Here is a 17,545-nt window from a genome sequence, read left to right as displayed (position 1 = left end):
AGCGAAGCGTGAGCTTAAAGCTGTACAGAATGAGACTTTTTTTTTCTTTTTTTTTTAAACTTTGGACACTAATGGGGGGGTCAGCCGAGGCCGGGTTTCTGTCAAAATGGAAACAATTGGTGCTTGTCAAAGGGAAAGCGGGGCAAATTATTTCACTTGTTGAAAATTTTTTTTGGATCAGTCAAAAATCTGTAATTCAAGACGAGCTAACACCAGACTGGGGGTTTGGGGTGGAAACCACTTCATTGCACCCAACTTAGTCATTTTCCCAGCATTTTTGTGGTGCAGCGCTAACTCTGGAAAATGCTTCCATGCATCCAGGGAAAAAGCACAAAAGTTCTCTCCTGTAACAGCAAGACATGAAGCAGCACAACGAAGCATGTGAAGGTTAACCATATCAGGCAAGTTTTATGAAACTGTGCACCAATTTTAAGGTTCTGGGCCAATATTATTGTTTAAATATCCATGTGGTTCATAGCTGATGCCTATGTATATATTTATGTATTGCTGGTGCTGCGCAGTGACAATGATACATAAATGTCATTTTATTTGCTAATTTGTTATCAGTAAAATATCAGCTGATAGCGACACATTAGGGCATCTTTAATAATAACATGCAGTGCCCAACGTTAGGAGTATATTGGACCATGCAAAACAGTTCACTTGCTTGACGCTAACATCAGCCAAATCTGTTAAAGGTCAGTGGGACATTTTGGAGGGAAATCACTGCAATAAGGGGTACAAGTGTAAAAACATAGCTCTGCAACTGTGTTGCTGTTCACAAGTCGCTTTTTTCACACGTCCTCGCCGTGACACTGCACGACGACATTGAGAACTCTGGTTAACCCCGCTCCAGCTGTTGAGCGGAGGGCAAATGCAGGGCAAGAAGATTGCTCTTTCCTATTATAACTGGAAGAACATCACACACTGACACACACAAGTATACCCACACAGATATATATATATATATATATATATATATATATATATATATATATATATATATATATATATATATATATATATATATATATATATATATATATATATACACACACACATACACACACACACACACACACACACACAAAGGCCCAGCATCAAGCCCATCCCACCTAATGGCCATAGCCTCATACTGCTAACGGGTGCTCAGGGAGGCAATGAGGTTTGCCATCTATATATCCATGACCCCTGGTTGACTTTTCTCCCCCATTTACCTCCCCCTGCATGACCTGGCAATGGCACCCTATTAGGGTGAGAGAGGGGGGAGACAGAGAGACAGAAATAGGGTCTGGGATCCGTTTGAATGGAGCACCCCGATGCAAACATCAGCGAGTTAAGTACACAAATCTCCCTGCAAATGGGGTCAATGCTAGTGCTTAGCCATTTGTTTTGATTTTCCTCCCCCCTCCGCTGCCTTTACTCACACTCTCCCTCCTCCTTTCCTTGGGAAATCATAACTGTTAGCAATGATGCGGGGCAATATGGCAATGATGCGCGGGTAGAAAAGTAGCGAGTGGAGCAGAGCGATCGTGCACCATCGCCGTCTCTCGGTCTTCCGTGCGCACAGTTTTATCTCTTTGACGCATGTGCCACTCACACAGACACAAACTAACAAATACATCAAGAACACGGCAACGTGGGGCGCACAAAACACACATGATTGAGCGGCAGAGTGGTTCCTTCTCCTGGAGAGATTCATCAAGGCACAGCACAAGAAGAAGCGCTGAGAAGAGGGAGGGGGGAAAAAAAAAAACCAGGCAAAAAAGGAAAAACAGAATATTGTGTGACTACCAGACACAAATGTCAATTTCCTCACTGCTGCCGCAGCTTCTCCATGCACCATTTAGCTCAAAGCTTCAAAAAGAAACTGCAGTAATCTCCCTGTCCATGCCCACTGAATTCATATTCTTAGGCTGATTATGAAATTTCACTGATGCAACAGGGTGGCATTTTCAGTGAAATCATTTGTGTTACAATTGACTCTTCTGCCAATATTTACTGTGAACTAACAAATCTAATAAAAGAACCATGGCAGATCATACGGTAAGAAAGCAAAAACCAATGCATTCATCTATGTAGAACCAATGCATTCAAACTGAGGCATGCTTTATTCTGTTTGTATTTTGCCTCTGAGGCAGCAAAGCAGGCTGATCACTCACTGAGTCAGAGAGGAGGTGGTTGATTTCTGTTTGTCTTAAGAGGTGGATCATCTGCAGCCAAGCAGGTCACTGTGTTAGGCAGAGCCCATGTGATTGCAGCCAGCTCTCTAGGCTAATCCTATTCTGTGTGTGTGCACATGCACGACTATGGGCATCCTTAAGCAGGAGCCCCTGTGGCTGCAGACATGTACACACAGAGGCCAGACAAAGCCAGAAGACAGCCAAAACAGTGCTTATGATCAGTCTAGTCTTCTCCAAATCTGATGGCTGTCGAGTTAAAAGAAAAACCTGAATGCCTGACCCCTACAGTGAGTCCCGTTATGCCATGGAGGGTGACTTTCGGATATTGTTTTGGTTTATTTGGAAGGACGTGTCACTGCAATTCAAACCAAAGTTGATCTGAGTGATCGCCTCCATCCTGTGATGAACCCTTTCCATCCTGCTGGGAGTGGTTTCTTTTCCAGGATGGCATCACTCTCAGTCTGCTTGCTTTTTTTTTGTCTTAACATGCAATAGAATGGGTTCAAGTCTGTGTGTATGTGTACAAATCTCTGGCCCTTAGAACTAGAGGTTAGCAGCCGGCTGCTCTCCCTGATCAGGTTACAAAAGTGGGTGTGTTCCCTCTCTCCTCTGTCGCCTGCATGTCTGCCTCTCCCTCGCCCTCTCTCCAACTCATTCTGTCTCCCTCAGTTTCTCCTCCCGCTACGTCTCTCCCTTTCTGGTTAGAGGAGCCTGAAAGTTTGCGTCATCCAAGCCTCTCCGTCTGGCAACGCTACAGACCACCTCTCTCCTGCTCTCTTATTCTCTCACTTGTCTATGTTCCTTCCCTTGCCTTGCTTCCTTTCTTTCTTTGTCCCATCTCCCGACAGCACCTGACAGGCAACAGCCCCACAGCTGGTCCACAGTCCCTGCAGGAGGCTGGATGCCATGTGACTCCCCCTTAACTTCTCATCCTGTGTTGCTAGCCCACCAGCCACTCACCTAGCATCACTCTGGCAGACTAGCTGACTTGCTCCAGCTTTCTAAGATGCATCTATTCTTTTTCTCCTCTGATGATAACACAAAGTCATACTTCAGTTTGAGGCAGAACGTTGGATCGTGCTTGCTCTCAAACCTGTTGCACTGCCACTCTGATACTTTTCAAATAACTCTGATACTATAACATTAAGCCACTCCTTTAGATGCCATTTGAAAACTTAAAAAGTGACACAAAGTGAAAGCTTACTACTCTGTAGCAAAGTACAGGGTTGCAGGGGATGACAAATTTGGAGCAGCAGGGAAAATGCAGCACCAGAGTCTTAGGTAAAAGATCAGCAACAAGAATGTGTTGCTTTCACTTTCACAAATCATGCTCACTTGCCCTCTGTTGGTCCAAAAAGTTCACTGATAAACACATCAGACTTTTAGATTTCTTCCCACAACAATCTCAAATACGGTCTTAAGCATATCTGCGATTTTAATCAGGACCTTCAGATGCCAACAGGCAACAGCGCTTCACAATCACTTTTTCACTAGAGATCAGTTCTATCTTGATCTCAAACAGGTCTGTAATCATTGACACTCATTTACAGGCCATATAACAAAAAAAATCGAAATCATCCAAACACTGCGCAACAAATCCATGTGACAAACCAACGCAGACATACAAAGCATAATAAACGTGGCTGTATTTTTACTTTAAGTGTATTTTATTTTGTATGTCCATGTCTGAGAATGCATGCATGCGGTTTTACATGTGTGCAGAGACTTTACCTTGTCTTTCTCGTGTGGCAGCAACCGGACCGGGGGCAGCGATTCCAGAGACACCGTGCCAGTCCCATCATCCTGGTTGCTGCTACGGCTGAGGAGCTGGAACAGTGGACCCTGTTTGGCCACGCGCCCGTGGGCCACGGCTCTCTTGAGGGCTACCCTCAGCTGCTGGTGGAAGAGGCCCGGGCCCATGGAGCCGCTACCCGACAGGTACGCCGCCACATCAGCCTGACACTTGAGGAAGCGTTCGATGTTCTTTAAGGTGGAGCCACCCGGCTCGTGGAGCCCCTCCAGTGCCCGCTTAATTAATTTGTTCCAGTCGAGACCCGGTTTCTTCCCCGAATGCGAGTGAGAGCTGCTCCCTCCACTGCTGCTGCCACCACCTGCTCCTCCACCTCCTCCACCGGAGCTGCCGCCTCCGCTGCCACTGGAGCTGCCAACACCTTTGGGCTTGGGCAGGGCCAAGCGCCCAGGGTTATCTGGGTCCTTGTAGGAGTTGAGACCTTTGTTGGTAACCTTGAGTATGGTACCATCCTTGACACTAAGCTCTAACTGCTCCAGAACTGTTTTGCGGTCCAGGCCATGGGACATAGAGACCGCATTGCAAATGCGCTCCTCTGATGGTCGCTGCTTCTGCTTCTTTACCTTCTTGATGGCCTCTAGAATCCATTGGGTGTACAATGGGTTTGCCAGTTTCACCATGGCTGCTGTCTGGGTGGGTGCAGCAGCACTGGGGCCTTACCGCGAGGACCACACACACAAAAAAGTAGAGACTGTAAGCCAAGTAAACACTTGGCTTGCGCCGTAGCGCCGCCGCCTCCTCCTCCCTTTTGCCCTCTACCAGCTTACTATCCCTTGTCCTGGGGTCGCACAGAGAGTCCCTCAGAAGCTGAGTATAAGCAGCACGAAAAGGAGCAGCTGATCATAGCACAACCCAACTGAGCCAACCCTGCACCTGGTGAAAATCTGGTCCACCCACCACCCACTTCCAGCCAGGTGAAGATCCCTGGCAAGAGGCAGGGGGAGCAGAAGAAGCTTCAGATCTATTACCAACTTATACTCCCACAGTACCCAAGGTTGGGCAGGGCAGATTTTGGTTTGGCTTTTCACAAAATGTAGGCGTTTCCTGTTTAGACGGCCCCCGGAAAAAAAAAAAGAAAAAACAAAAACAAGGACTGCCAATAACAGCAGTCTCCTCTGCTCAGACTCTCGGGGGCATGAAAATTGTGTTTCAGTGATAAACGCGAGGACAATTGCACAAAGGTTTCTGATAATTATATCACTCCAGAAGATTGTGAGTTTTCCTCTCCATCCACATCTCCTTATTTTCGCTTGTTCTCATTTGCTCCCTTTTTCTCTTCCAGCAGTCTGAGCTTCTCAGCTCTGGGACGGAACAGATATCTCACCACAGGGAGCAGCCAGGACCGATCACCTTCATGCCTATTGCACTTCAGTAGCTGATGAAAACTGTAGGAGGGGGAAAAATAAAAAACACAGACACAAAGAAAGAGGTTATAGCACATGGCTGCAAAGATGGGGCACCTAATTTTACAATTTTAGAGAACAAGAAGGTTCATCTTTTCAAAACAACCCAGGCACATCATCTGGTGGCATTCATATAAACAAAGCCATACCTTCCTTCTGAATCACTATATTACTCCGTATACTAGACACGAAACTGGTAAAAAAAAGGGGGGAAAAGTAATAATATTTATTATCCCTAGCCAACTTCCCAGATTTCTGTTTTTAAATAAACCACCATGCGATTGTACCACTAAACAACTATCACTAAGAAACGCACAGCCAGTGACAAGACCAGAACTTCTAAAAATGAAAAAACATTAAGAACCGTACTCATACCTCACGCAACTGTTTAAAAACTGTGTGTTACAAACATTGTAAACAACCCCATCCTCAAAAGTGCACTACAGAGTTGACAGCTTGGCTAGCTGGGTTGCTAACGTAAACATGTTACAGTCAAAGCTGTTAGCAAACATTAGCCGCGAGGCTAGCTAATAATCAAAGCCAGATTAACAGTCGCATGGCCAAACCGTTTCCTGTCGTTCTGTTTACTCACATATTATGTCAGGCTGCAAAGTATCTGACAACAAGCCTTCCCGCTTACTGCTGTTGTGTAGCAAGCTAACGTGAGAAGCTAGCCAACAAGCTAGCGTTACGATCTCTGTTACTAATGTTACTCGCTAACCTGAAACGTAAACAGCGTGAAACTGGGGGGGTAGCCAGCGCTCCACCACAGAAGAGCGAGAGAAAAACCAAACATTTCCGCATGGACCTGGGATTTCTGACAATACAAAGCATCACACCACAGCAAACACTGCGAATATTCTCCCCATGAATGTCACTCAGATACTAACGTGAGATCGCGGCCTTGTATGAGGCACAATGCAACTTGCAGACGGCCATCTCGGCTAGCGGGCAAGTGCAATATTTAAGATGGTCTTAGCGGGTGGTTCTGCAGCAGTGCTGGTTCCGCGGCCTAGCTCTCAATCTTCGGCATGGGCGAGCAGGCTCTGCCCGCGTAGACGCATCCCTACCAGTGGTCCGCACCTCGCTGACTTTCTCCCTCCGCTAACCGCCCTCCCACGTAACGCTACAGCCTGCGGTGCCGTGAAGACAAGGCCGCTAAAACGGAGTAAAGCTAGGCCTCTGTTCGCCCCCCTCCCTCCCCTCTATACCCCCCACCCACATCCGCGATCACCATCCCCTCCGTACCCCTCTCCCCTTCTACCTCTCGCGGTTCCCCAGAAAGCCAGAGATGGTCCGGTTCTGGTTTCGGAGGGAAGCTCGGGCAAAGCGGACCGCGGAGAAAATCTCGTATCCTCCCATCCGGCTTCCGCTGCTACTCACCGGAATTTGGTATCGAGCCGCCGAGGAGAAGGTGCCAAAACCGTGCGAAACGAAGACAACAACAAGCCCAAAAAATGCAGCCAGAGACCAGGGGCTCTAGAGCCGACGCCATCTTTGAGTGAAACAGGAGCACGGCTGGTGGGGGAGGGGGGAAGACTGAACAGTCAGGCAGGGCCCAGGGACCGTCTGCATGGTGCGAGGCGAAGATCCAGGGGACGGAGCAAAAAGAAAAAAAGAAAAATTCACTGCAAGGTGCGGGGGCGGCGGCGGCGTGCTGTTGCTATGAGAGGGGTGTGGATATTGCTTGAGCACATGAAATGGAAGAAAGGGACAGATGGTGGTGGTTGTGTTGGAGGAGGGAAAAAAATAAAAAGAGGATAGGTGTTCACGCATTCTCTGCTGTACTACAGCTACACAGGAGGAGATTCAAGGGAGCGTCTGTATTTTGCCTGGCAGTTGTAAAAAAAAAAAAAAAAAAATCAAAGCCAATGAGCGTGTCTTAACGTTAGAGGGTATTTAAAGATCAAAGTGAGACACTCCTCCACATTGCAGTCTATTGTGGAAGCCGTGTGTGTTTTAAACTGAAGATGGAAATTGAGCCAGATTTTTTTTCTCCCCCCAGAGGTGATCAGATGTTGCCGTGTGGAGCTATCTGGAGTATTACAGTACATGATAAAGCATGTTATTATCTGCCTGTGCAGTGTAGTCTTAGTGATGCATCGCTCATCAGACTGTGAAACACAGAATTATCTCTCCAGCAAAGGAAGCGGTTAATGTAAAGTCTCTGCGGCCATCCCACTTTGTTACGTTTGATTAAATGACACACCGAGTCTAACACCTTTATTTTATATCCACGTTTGGCCAAAGCAGGGCTTGTGCAGCTCTCAGAGTCACATCAACTATGGCATCTGGTGACAGGTGGAAGCAACTTTGTCTAAAGGTATCGCTCTCTGTGTGCTCGAATCCACACTGTGCTTAATTTTAAAGCGAATGTGTGCGAGTCATGGGTGTTTAAACTTATAGTATGTTGCAGAAAATGACAGGAGAGAGAGACTACTAATCATGTAATAATAATTTCTAAATGCGCCACGGGGAAGTTTGAACAATCTAAGCAGAACCCTTTCCTTATTCATAAGAAAATCAGTCAGTAGATGAAATCGGATTTTTGCTGCTTCAATTTCACAACCATCATGACACGGGAGGTTACTTGTGTTTGAAATCTGGCAGCAGTCTAATGCCGAGAGCTCCCTGGGTGGAAATTAAATTATCTGCAGCTTTGTGTAAAATGATGTGTACAGCAGTCCTCAGAGACAGTGTCTTATAGGGGAGCAATTAGACCTGATGTTTTCCCATGTTAGAGGTGTCCTGCGAGAGAGCGAACCCCCAGCAGTGCAGCGGTGATCAAATAAAACCCAGTAAGGTCACATTTTACTGGCTGTTTTCCCCGCACTCCTTCAGGGACAAATAAATCACCAACTAATTGTAATTAACAGTAGTGTTATTGCAAAGATAAATAGTGTGATGCGTTAACACATGAGCTGCTATTAGCACGTGCCTCCTGAGGACTCACATTATATTACTGTGTACAGTAGGCCAGCTAACAGATGGACAATACTCAGGAGGAGCCTGCACTGCATCTATCGTTCCCAGCCATGAATAAATAATGTTGTGTACCATGATCCACAGCAGAGGCCATGTTCACCAACACACAGCAACAGGAGAAAACTAATCAGGGTGGGGCACGGAGTGGAGGAGTAGGGAGCCACCCTATTGTAATTTTGGTAAGATCATAATTGATTCAGTTACATAAACTGAGCTGAAGTTTTACCTATTTTATAACTGTCATCTGGGGGAAGTGGAGGAGTGCGAGACGGGATATTTAAAGGATCTAAAACTGTATTTACACACATTTTTGTTGGCATATACTCATCTTTATTAGATTAGTAGTGGATTGACCAGCTAACAGACAAGAAGTAGGGCAGAAAATTATTGCAAATTGACTTAGATAATTAATTAAACGCAGTGTTTAAAGTGGACCTATTATGCCTACAGTGTATTATTGTAAGGTCTTTACCTGACAATATAAAGCGCCTTGAGGCAACTGTTGTTGTGATTCGGTGCTATATAAACAAAATTGAATTAGGTTGATGGTGGCCCCGAGAGCTCGAATGCACGGCAACTTCAGAAAACTCCAGCAAAAACTGAAAAATGCTGCAAAAGCACACAAAACAGTACGGAAGCTGAATAAAAAAAAGAAAAAAGAAATAGAAACAATAAAACACAACTTAAGTAGGAGAAAAAAAACTCAAGAGACATAGAGACAGAGCAGAAATGTTTTTGGGGAGACATTAAGGTGGATCGTCTGGCTGAGTGGTGTGACAGAAACAACCTGCTGCTTAACACCGAGAAGACCAAGGAGCTCATCGTGGACTACAGGAGGAATGCTGACCCACATCCACCCATCCACATTAAGGGGACGGCTGTGGAGCGTGTGAGCAGCTTCAAGTTCCTGGGAGTCCACATCTCCGAGGATCTCACCTGGACGACCAACTGCTCCAAGCTGGTCAAGAAGGCTCACCAGCGCCTATTCTTCTTGTGGACTCTGAGGAAGAACCACCTGTCCTCAGACATCCTGGTGAACTTCTATCGTTGCACCATCGAGAGCAACCTGACCAACTGTATAACAGTCTGGTACAGGAACTGCTCTGCCTCGGACCGGAAGGCGTTGCAGAGGGTCGTGAAAACTGCCCAGCGCATCGCCGGAGCACCTACACCTTTATTTATTTTTTTTGCCTGTCCCGTTTGGCTCTTTTGCCATCAGAATTGTTGTCTAAAGGCAAAGAAAGATGCCCAACGGATTTACTTTACCAAATTGACCATCCCAGCCTTGCCGTAATGGTCCATTTGATTCACCTTTTATTGTTTATTTTATTTTCACTTGCTGAATACGGGACAGACTTGACTGGGGGAAAGAAGGGGAGAAAGAAAGAGGGAAAGAGAAACAGCTGAGAAGAGGGACGGGGGAGAAGGGCAAAAGACAAAAACCAACAGAATGAGCAGAAAAAAAAAAAAAGAAAAAAAATGCATATATCGATCACCTGGTTCACCTGCTGAGAAAGAAAAAAGAAAACAAGCAGAAGAGAACAAGAGTAATAGAATAAACAACATCACAATGATATATGGGAATATGACAGTAAATACTAAATGTTAAACATTATTGTGCAGCACATAAGATCAACAGAACACAGTGTGCTTTGAGGTAGGAGCCAAAAAGGGTGTAGTTTGTGGGTGTGATCACCCATGTGTACACCTGTGAGCATGGACGCGCTTGTTTTTGTTTTTTTTAAAAGGTTCCTTCATGTAATGATCTGCTAGAGGGTGTGGGGGGGCCACAGCCCCGTCCTCCAGGGCATGAAGCAGGTATGGAGGAGATCAAAACTCCAGACATCCAGAGGCCCCCAGAACACAAGAGACCAAGGAAGACCAACAGAGGGGCAGCCGCGCCACTGTCCCAGAAAGAGCTGAGGAGAGTCCCAGATGAGGGCTCACTCAGCAGCCGCGGAGCAGAAGCCAGGGGGAGTTGCAGTGACGCGCCCGTGAGCTCCGCCGGCAGCCAGCCGTGCCTGAGTGACCGAGCCCCAGGCCGAGAGGCCGGGGGCACCCCACCTCCGAAGTGGCCCGAGCGAGCCCCAGGCTCCAGGCCCCGATAAGCGGCCGCCAAGGAGTGAGCCGGTGTGTACCTGGACGCCCATCCCCGGACACAAAGAACCACCAACGCACCGATGTCTGAGGGAGTCCGCCACTGGCAGGGAAGTGGTGGTAGGGGGAGATAGGCCTCCAAACCTTGGAGGGCCTGAGATGTCCCCAGAGAGGTGGCGCCTGACACCCAACCTGACATATAGACACAGAAATACAGGCACACACATATACAAACATCCATCCCCCCCCCCCCCCAATGCTCTCATATGCACTTACTCCACACTCAACCAACGTGGAGACAGACATAAAGAGACGCTGTACACACGATCACACTCCCCAAGCGTACTCTACAAACCGGGTCTAGGTGCCCTTACCCCTGGAGGGGGAAACTGCACCCAGACCCAGGTGGTGTTACCCTTTTCCCTGCGGTGGGGGGAGGCAGACTGCCCCGACTCCGCAGCAGCAGGGAGGCCCCACACTCCAGACCGCAGTCGGACGGCCAACTCCTCCTCCTAGCCCCCCCGCTCCAGCAGGTCGCAGAGAACGGGGGTGAGAGAAGACTCCAAACCTCCCTCCACCCGCTCATTGTAGTGTTGATGCATATGTGTTCTAAGGTGCATTTAAAACCCAGGAGGGCATGGAGCTACCTGCCAGAGAGCAGCAGGTAAGCGCATGGTCCCTCCTGCTAGCCCTCAATGTCTACGTGTACACTCTAAGAAATGACACACTGATGTTGGTAGCATTATGTAAATGTTTTATGTTAAAACTAATGCCACCAATTGATTTTTAACTTTAAACACAAGTATGTTGTTTTGAATTTAATTAACAACATAAGATTTCAATACAACAAAATGCAGTAAATTAAATCCAACGTAAAAAGTTCATTTAAAATGAAGAGCACTTTAATTTAAAGAGGATTGTCCTAATAGGCTCTCCATACTTCTAAGTTTGCACATGTGCAGTGTGGAAGTTTGATCATCCGCCATTTTCAACTGAGACTTGCATATCGTTAGCTTCATAGCATAAGTGCCTAAGTCATTGACTTAGTCAAATGACTTAGGCAATTATGCTATGAAGCTAACGATATGCTTAGTATCCTGGATAGAATCCATCGCCATCTGAGGATTATTTGGTAAGTACAACAATTTAAGGATGACAAATTTGATTAATGTATACTAACTGATAAACATCTGACACTTTCGGGAATACTTTTGCATTTTTTTTAAACAAATGATGCCTGGTAAATTTTTTAACACTCTAGTTTGTATACCTCTCTCACGTGTTAGAAGTATGAAGACATTTAACAAATATTGTTGAACCTGCTTCGGTGTAATTTTCCAAAATCTTTTGCGATTCCTGTTAAGGTGAGACTTGCCTACTAAGACCGACAGTTTTAAAATTACTCCCAACATCTACCGCACCTGCTCCCTGACATCAGTAATGACCACCGGGAGCGCCAGCGATCCTGTAGTTTGAAGAATGAAATGAATGTATAGTGTATTTTAGAAATGTGCCTCAATTAACTTGCTACATTGTTTGAAAGAATTCGACTCCATGTTGATTTCTGGTTTAGTGTCAAACGCAGGGATTTAAGCGATTAACATTTTGATTTGTAAAGTATAAGACATGCGTTCATCTGTTGTCATTGAAGTGCAGAATAATGTGTAATACTGTTATATATAATCCATTTAACTCCTTGTATCAGTTTCCATTGGCTATCATCGCTACCGAAGACAGGAAATCATCAAAGACATGCCATTCATTGCAGAGGTCAAAAACAGATGGCCTGCCCTGTTTTCAGAGACTGAGGTAATTCTTACTAACTTTGTTATTGGAAGTCATTTTCATAAGAACTTGTATTTGAAGAACAAAGTACTGTAAATTGTTAATTTTAAAAGATACAAAATGTTTGACTGAAAGTTGTAACATTCTTGCATGTGGCCTCTAATCAAATTAATAGAGAATACTCTCTAGTTGTAATTTTTAATATGTTTCAGGTTGTTGCGGAGTTCGCCCGCATCACCATGGTCCCTTTGTTGTCGACTTTCATGGCCAAGCTGGACCACTACGCTGACCACCTTAGAGTGTTCAAAAAGAAGGGGGGAACAGCTAAACGCAATATCAACTTAATCATGGCAGCCATGGATAGGGTATGTATTTTAGTTGACCTTGATTGAGCTCTGAAATTATTTGAATGCTTCTTCAACTTCTGTGTCTGTCATTAATCAGAATTTTTTTTCAACTGAATATGTGTAAATTTGAATATTTTGTAGATACATGTGAATCAGTGACATGCAGTCAAGTGAGGCACCTTAATGAGAAGTAAAATACTAACAAAAGAGAAATTCAATTTGTACACTAGATTTTTAATTTGCTTTCTGTGTGATTTCAATATTTTTATGGTCAAAATTGCTGTCATTACGGATTTTCTGTTCAAATACAAGGTAAAACGCTGAGAGGAGGCAATGATGATGCTGTGTCTCACCACAGACACACACATGCGCAATCCCACTGCTGTTTCTCTAAATTGCCAACGTACATGTTTGATTACACATGTAATACAGATGATGACTTGCAGACTACCTAATGTATTTGACGAATCTGTGTTACATGTTTAATGTTATTGGTCATAAATGTGCTGCAAAAATGCATGGAGTAAGGCTGATGGAGGGCAGTGCTGAACCCTAAAGGCAACATGTATAAGGATTCACAGTGTAATCACATTACACTGAGAGCGCCATTGACACAGTGGATAAAGCAGCACTCTTAGGGAGCATCAGTAAATTTCACAAAGGACAAATTGACACCAAATCAGTCCTAAGCAATGAGACGCACCAATTTTATTTTAATGCATCTCCTATTTATAAATTAATAAATTGATGTAAAATGAATGATTTTTATATAATTGTTTCCAGGTCATTTGACCAATTTATTTACTACACACAAAAAATGAGACACACCAAACCTAAATAAATTTTAATGCATCTTCTGTAGGGCTGGGCACTTATTGCATCGCTTATCAATATTGTGATAAAACACGTCCTATGTGATTAAAATGATAGACTGCTTTCAAACCTCTAAAAAAATATATGATAATTTAGTTGAGACTATTACTTCCATTAATGTCAAACTTATTATCAATTCAACAAGATAAATAACTGCTGGTTTGTCTAAATAGCACATTTGCTAAGTTTAATTTGCAGTATTTGTATTTGTGAGGCTGCATTGATAGATTTATAGGCAAAAATACTATTATGATCTTTTATTGTAACTCTTATTGTTAAGAAGCTTGGAAAGAAAAGCGTCTGGACTTCTTTAAGTTGCTTGAAGACGTTTCATCTCTCATCCGAGAAGCTTCTTCACTGAAGAAGCTTCACTTTTCTTTCCAAGCGCCTTAGACTACGATGACCTGGATGACTGAGAACCTTCACAGACTTATTGTTATCGCAAAAAATACCACAAAATGTCATGATAGGATTTTAAGTCCATATTGCCCAGTTCTAATCTTCTATTTAATTTGAATATTTTTAGGGGCACAATTATTAAATATATTGTTGAACAATCTAGAATTTATTAAAGCAAAAATGAAAGCTTTCACGTAATGTCAAAATTGAAAAGCTTCGATTTTTGAGTTCATATATTTGTTTATCTGACTCAGAGGAGTCAGTGCCTTACCAATCATGAACCTCACTGCACGTCACTGATGTGAGTTATGAAACATTGCTTAATCACTTATCTGGATTATGTGTTAATATTTTTGACTTTGTTTTGTAAAGAGGTTGAAAGGAACCAAAATAGGAAACTTCCCTCATATTGAGTTCTTATCTCCACCAGAATCCCAGCATTGATGTTCGACGGGAATGCATTCTGAAAGCTGTCTGTCTCTACTTAAATGAAAAGCCAGATGACCTGTTCAAGGAATTCTTGGTAAGTTAAAAAAGGAAAATTATCAGCTATTTTCCTTTTTTTAATTTGGGATTGGAAATGGAAGGTGGACTTACTTGTCCATATGTATATGTACGCAATTAACTTATCTTTTTCTTTTATTTTTATTTATGTGGATCTTGGAGCAAGCAGAGAAACAGAGAAGCTGACTTTGGGAGTCTATGTTGTTCAGACATGAAGGAGCAAACTCTGCAGATACACCTGAGGACATTGGTGTCATCGTAAAGGATGCACTGTGCTGCAAGCTCTTAGTGATGTGGCAAAGGGTTGTGCCCTCCTGCTTGGATTAATCTACAGTCTAAATCTGAGCTACCCAAAGCACCTGAAATACACATTTGAATTTCTTCAGAAGGTGCTGATGGAGTTGGATGGGAACAACCTATCCATGAAGGTGCAGGTTCTGAAAAACAAACTGCTTGAGTGAAACAGCCTGCACTGAACTATAGAGGACACTGAACTTTAAGGTTCTCGAACCCTTCTCCTTGCACTTCATAAACTGTTCAGTTTGAATTGCCACAAGAACTTCTGCAAGGCCTTTCACTTTTCTGCGTTCTTTGTTCTTGAACCTTTACCAACATCCAACTACACTGAAAAAGACTGCTCCTAACTTTGGACTTCAGTTTAAGTTTTGAAGCAAAGGTTATTTTTGTAAATATGGACAAAAATGACACTAAAGTAATTTCTACCAGCTGTTTGCAGGGCTGTATTGTGGGCTTTTCATTGTAGCCCAATCAAGTTTACATTAAGTCATGTTAATGTTAAAAATGTTGGAATCACAACACTTTCCAGTTTTAATCATTTCAGTTTAACATGACATTCTTTATCTTGTCTTCCTGCACTTAAAATGCACTTGAATATATGTAAAGATTGTTTAGGAAAAAAGATCTAGAAGCATTTGAATTGCTCAAAGTGTGCTTCAACAAGTTTTACACAAAGTGTTATTAAAGTTAGGTTAACTGAATAAACTGGTGTTCAATTTTTTTAATTTACAAACTTAAATAGAATAAGTTGCAATTCTGTTAAAGTGATTTAATCCTATAGTTTCAGTAGAGCGTGTTTTGGGTGAGTAGATTTATCAGATTTACTTAAAATTTGTTGTTCAAATTAAATATATCATACATTTTATATTTCACTAACCCAGTTGTGTGGAACCGGTTGACATAACTGGGTGGAGTAAATACAACATGTTATTTCTTAAAGTAAGTAGAGCTTGTTTTGGTTGAGTAGGTTTTATTTAGTCTTCTCAATTTAAATCAACAAGGTTAGTTAGATCAACATTATGATATTCAGCTAATACAACATGATTCTTTTGATTTGCATTTAATTATCCAAATGTTATCAGATCTACTTAAAATTTCTTGTTCAAATTAAATATATCATACATTTTATATTTCACTAACCCAGTTGTGTGGAACCGGTTGACATAACTGGGTGGAGTAAATACAACATTTTATTTCTTAGAGTGTATTTAACATTGAGAGGTGGGCAACGACGCCAGGGGTGAGGTGTACACCCTGATGGTACTTTGGATTCCGTGTATCGTGCCCACCCCCAAGATCCTATATGTATGTGTAATGAGAGTGTGAGTAATGTGAATGTCTAAGTTGTGGGATAAAATTGAGGCAGAGGCAGCCAGAAGGGGACAGGGGGGGTGGCCTCCTCTGCACCCTGGTGACATACCCCTACTCCAAGGTCCTGCATGTGTGGGTGGTTGTGGAGGAGCGGGAAGAGGGAGGCAGCTGGAGATGGGGAAGGAAGGGAGCACCTACACCTACATCTACAGGAAGCGGTGTCTGAAAAGGGCTGGGAAGATCATCAAAGACCCCAGTCACCCATCACATGGACTCTTCACCCTCCTGCCCTCTGGGAGGCGCTACAGGAGCCTCCGGACTAAGACCACCAGGTACCGGAACAGCTTCTTCCCCACAGCTGTCAGACTCCTGAACTCTGCCTCCTGACATCTGACCCACGTTAACACATGGACTGAACATACACACACCCACAATGGACAAGTGTACCCTCAAACACACAATAATAACATGGACTGAACCACCACTCACAACCACTAGCACTTTATATAGCCTCTGTAGAAACTATCCACACCCTCACTTATCTTAACTGCACTACTGTATAGCTCTGTGTAAATAATCATTCTGTACATTCGATAATCTTTAATCCTACAACTGTTTACAACTTGCATAGTTCCCATTTCTGTATAACTGTATATCTCAGATTTCTGTAAAGTTATTTATTTCATATTCTGTATAGTTTTTCATATTTATATCCTGCTCATATCCTGTACATAGCTTGTACTCACTACAGCCTGTACATACTTATAGTTAAAGAACATTCACAACATACTTCATACCGTGTACATTATAACATACCATAATAGACCCATTTCTGTAATATACTTACATATCTATACTATTGCTAATATATATTGTAATATATCTATATCACTAAAGCACTTCTGGATGGATGCAAACTGCATTTTGTTGCCCTGTACCTGTGCATGTGCAATGACAATAAAGTTGAATTCTATTCTATTCTATTCTATTAAGGTGACGGAACAGCTGATGAAGTGACCTAAAACCAAAACATGTAAAAAATTGCACCGAGACGCGCTTAAAATCAGCTGAGGATTCTTTAGTGTTGTGAGGGAGAAAAAGATGCAAGTAAATATTCTTTTTAAAATACACATTTCACGTAATACTGCAGACACTTTATTAACGTGTTGCTAACTGCTATTAGCTGTTCACTGTTAGCTCATCACTTCTGCTCTCGTGCTTGCTGATGTCTTTTCCTCCTCTTTCTGTTTTGTTTTATTCAACATCTGTTGTGTTTTGTGTGCTTTTTATCTAGCATTTAGCATAGCATTTATTTTTTTGCTGGTGTTTTTTTTTTAAATTGGAGTACGTTTGACCTCTCACGGCCACCGTACTGTGTGCCAAAAGCTCAGAATTCAGACGTTTTTTTCTACTCTTAAATCTTTGTGACGTTGATAAGCGTGGATGTCCTTATATGGTCACGTTCTCCGTGATCACAGAAGCCTCTACATCCTATCGCTTGTTCACAAAGAGTAGCCATTCAGAAGAAAGCTGGAATGAGGAATATTTTAA

At 43.3% G+C, this 17,545-nt stretch overlaps 2 protein-coding genes across 7 annotated transcripts in view; one reads left to right on the top strand and one right to left on the bottom strand.

The window, feature by feature from the left end:
• kat6a (K(lysine) acetyltransferase 6A) overlaps window positions 1-6,932 on the bottom strand; it is a 39,524-nt gene extending 32,592 nt beyond the window's left edge. For 2 of the 4 annotated variants that reach the window (XM_080893926.1, XM_080893929.1), the window contains exons 1-2: window positions 6,780-6,932; window positions 3,915-5,378 (exon numbers count right to left, since the gene is read on the bottom strand). In XM_080893926.1, coding sequence (XP_080750052.1) covers window positions 3,915-4,613 — 699 coding nt within the window. In that variant the 5' untranslated portion in view covers window positions 4,614-5,378; window positions 6,780-6,932. Of the gene's footprint in view, window positions 1-3,914; window positions 5,379-6,286; window positions 6,545-6,660; window positions 6,754-6,779 lie in introns of those variants that run through there. The other 2 variants (XM_080893928.1, XM_080893927.1) reach the window with 2 other exon arrangements.
• Window positions 6,933-10,397: 3,465 nt separating this feature from the next.
• On the top strand, window positions 10,398-16,059 carry LOC308404087 (uncharacterized protein). 3 transcript variants are annotated; one of them, XM_080893933.1, is made up of 6 exons: window positions 10,398-11,485; window positions 11,566-11,610; window positions 12,184-12,287; window positions 12,476-12,628; window positions 14,313-14,405; window positions 14,540-16,059. In XM_080893933.1, the coding sequence occupies exons 3-6, from the start codon at window positions 12,231-12,233 to the stop codon at window positions 14,570-14,572; spliced, it is 336 nt and encodes a 111-aa protein (XP_080750059.1). In that variant the 5' UTR covers window positions 10,398-11,485; window positions 11,566-11,610; window positions 12,184-12,230; the 3' UTR covers window positions 14,573-16,059. The 3 variants fall into 3 exon arrangements, 1 of the variants encoding a protein (XP_080750059.1); XR_013973059.1 differs by lacking the exon at window positions 10,398-11,485 and having other exon boundaries at window positions 11,562-11,610; window positions 14,553-16,059; XR_013973060.1 differs by lacking the exon at window positions 10,398-11,485 and having other exon boundaries at window positions 11,562-11,610; window positions 14,549-16,059.
• The last annotated feature ends 1,486 nt before the right edge of the window (window positions 16,060-17,545 follow it).

This window comes from Rhamphochromis sp. 'chilingali', assembly GCF_963969265.1.
Source record: "Rhamphochromis sp. 'chilingali' genome assembly, chromosome: 10".
In the NCBI taxonomy this organism is placed as follows: domain Eukaryota; kingdom Metazoa; phylum Chordata; class Actinopteri; order Cichliformes; family Cichlidae; genus Rhamphochromis; species Rhamphochromis sp. 'chilingali'.
Note: the sequence above shows the minus strand (reverse complement) of the source record. Positions and strands in the feature narration are given on the sequence as shown.

Coding starts and splice junctions, on each gene's coding strand:
- LOC308404087 (XM_080893933.1), top strand. CDS start 12,231: ATGCCATTCATTGCAGAGGTCAAAAACAGATGGCCTGCCCTGTTTTCA. Junction 12,629..14,312: donor TCATGGCAGCCATGGATAGG/GTATGTATTTTA, acceptor TATCTCCACCAG/AATCCCAGCATTGATGTTCG. Junction 14,406..14,539: donor ACCTGTTCAAGGAATTCTTG/GTAAGTTAAAAA, acceptor TTATTTATGTGG/ATCTTGGAGCAAGCAGAGAA.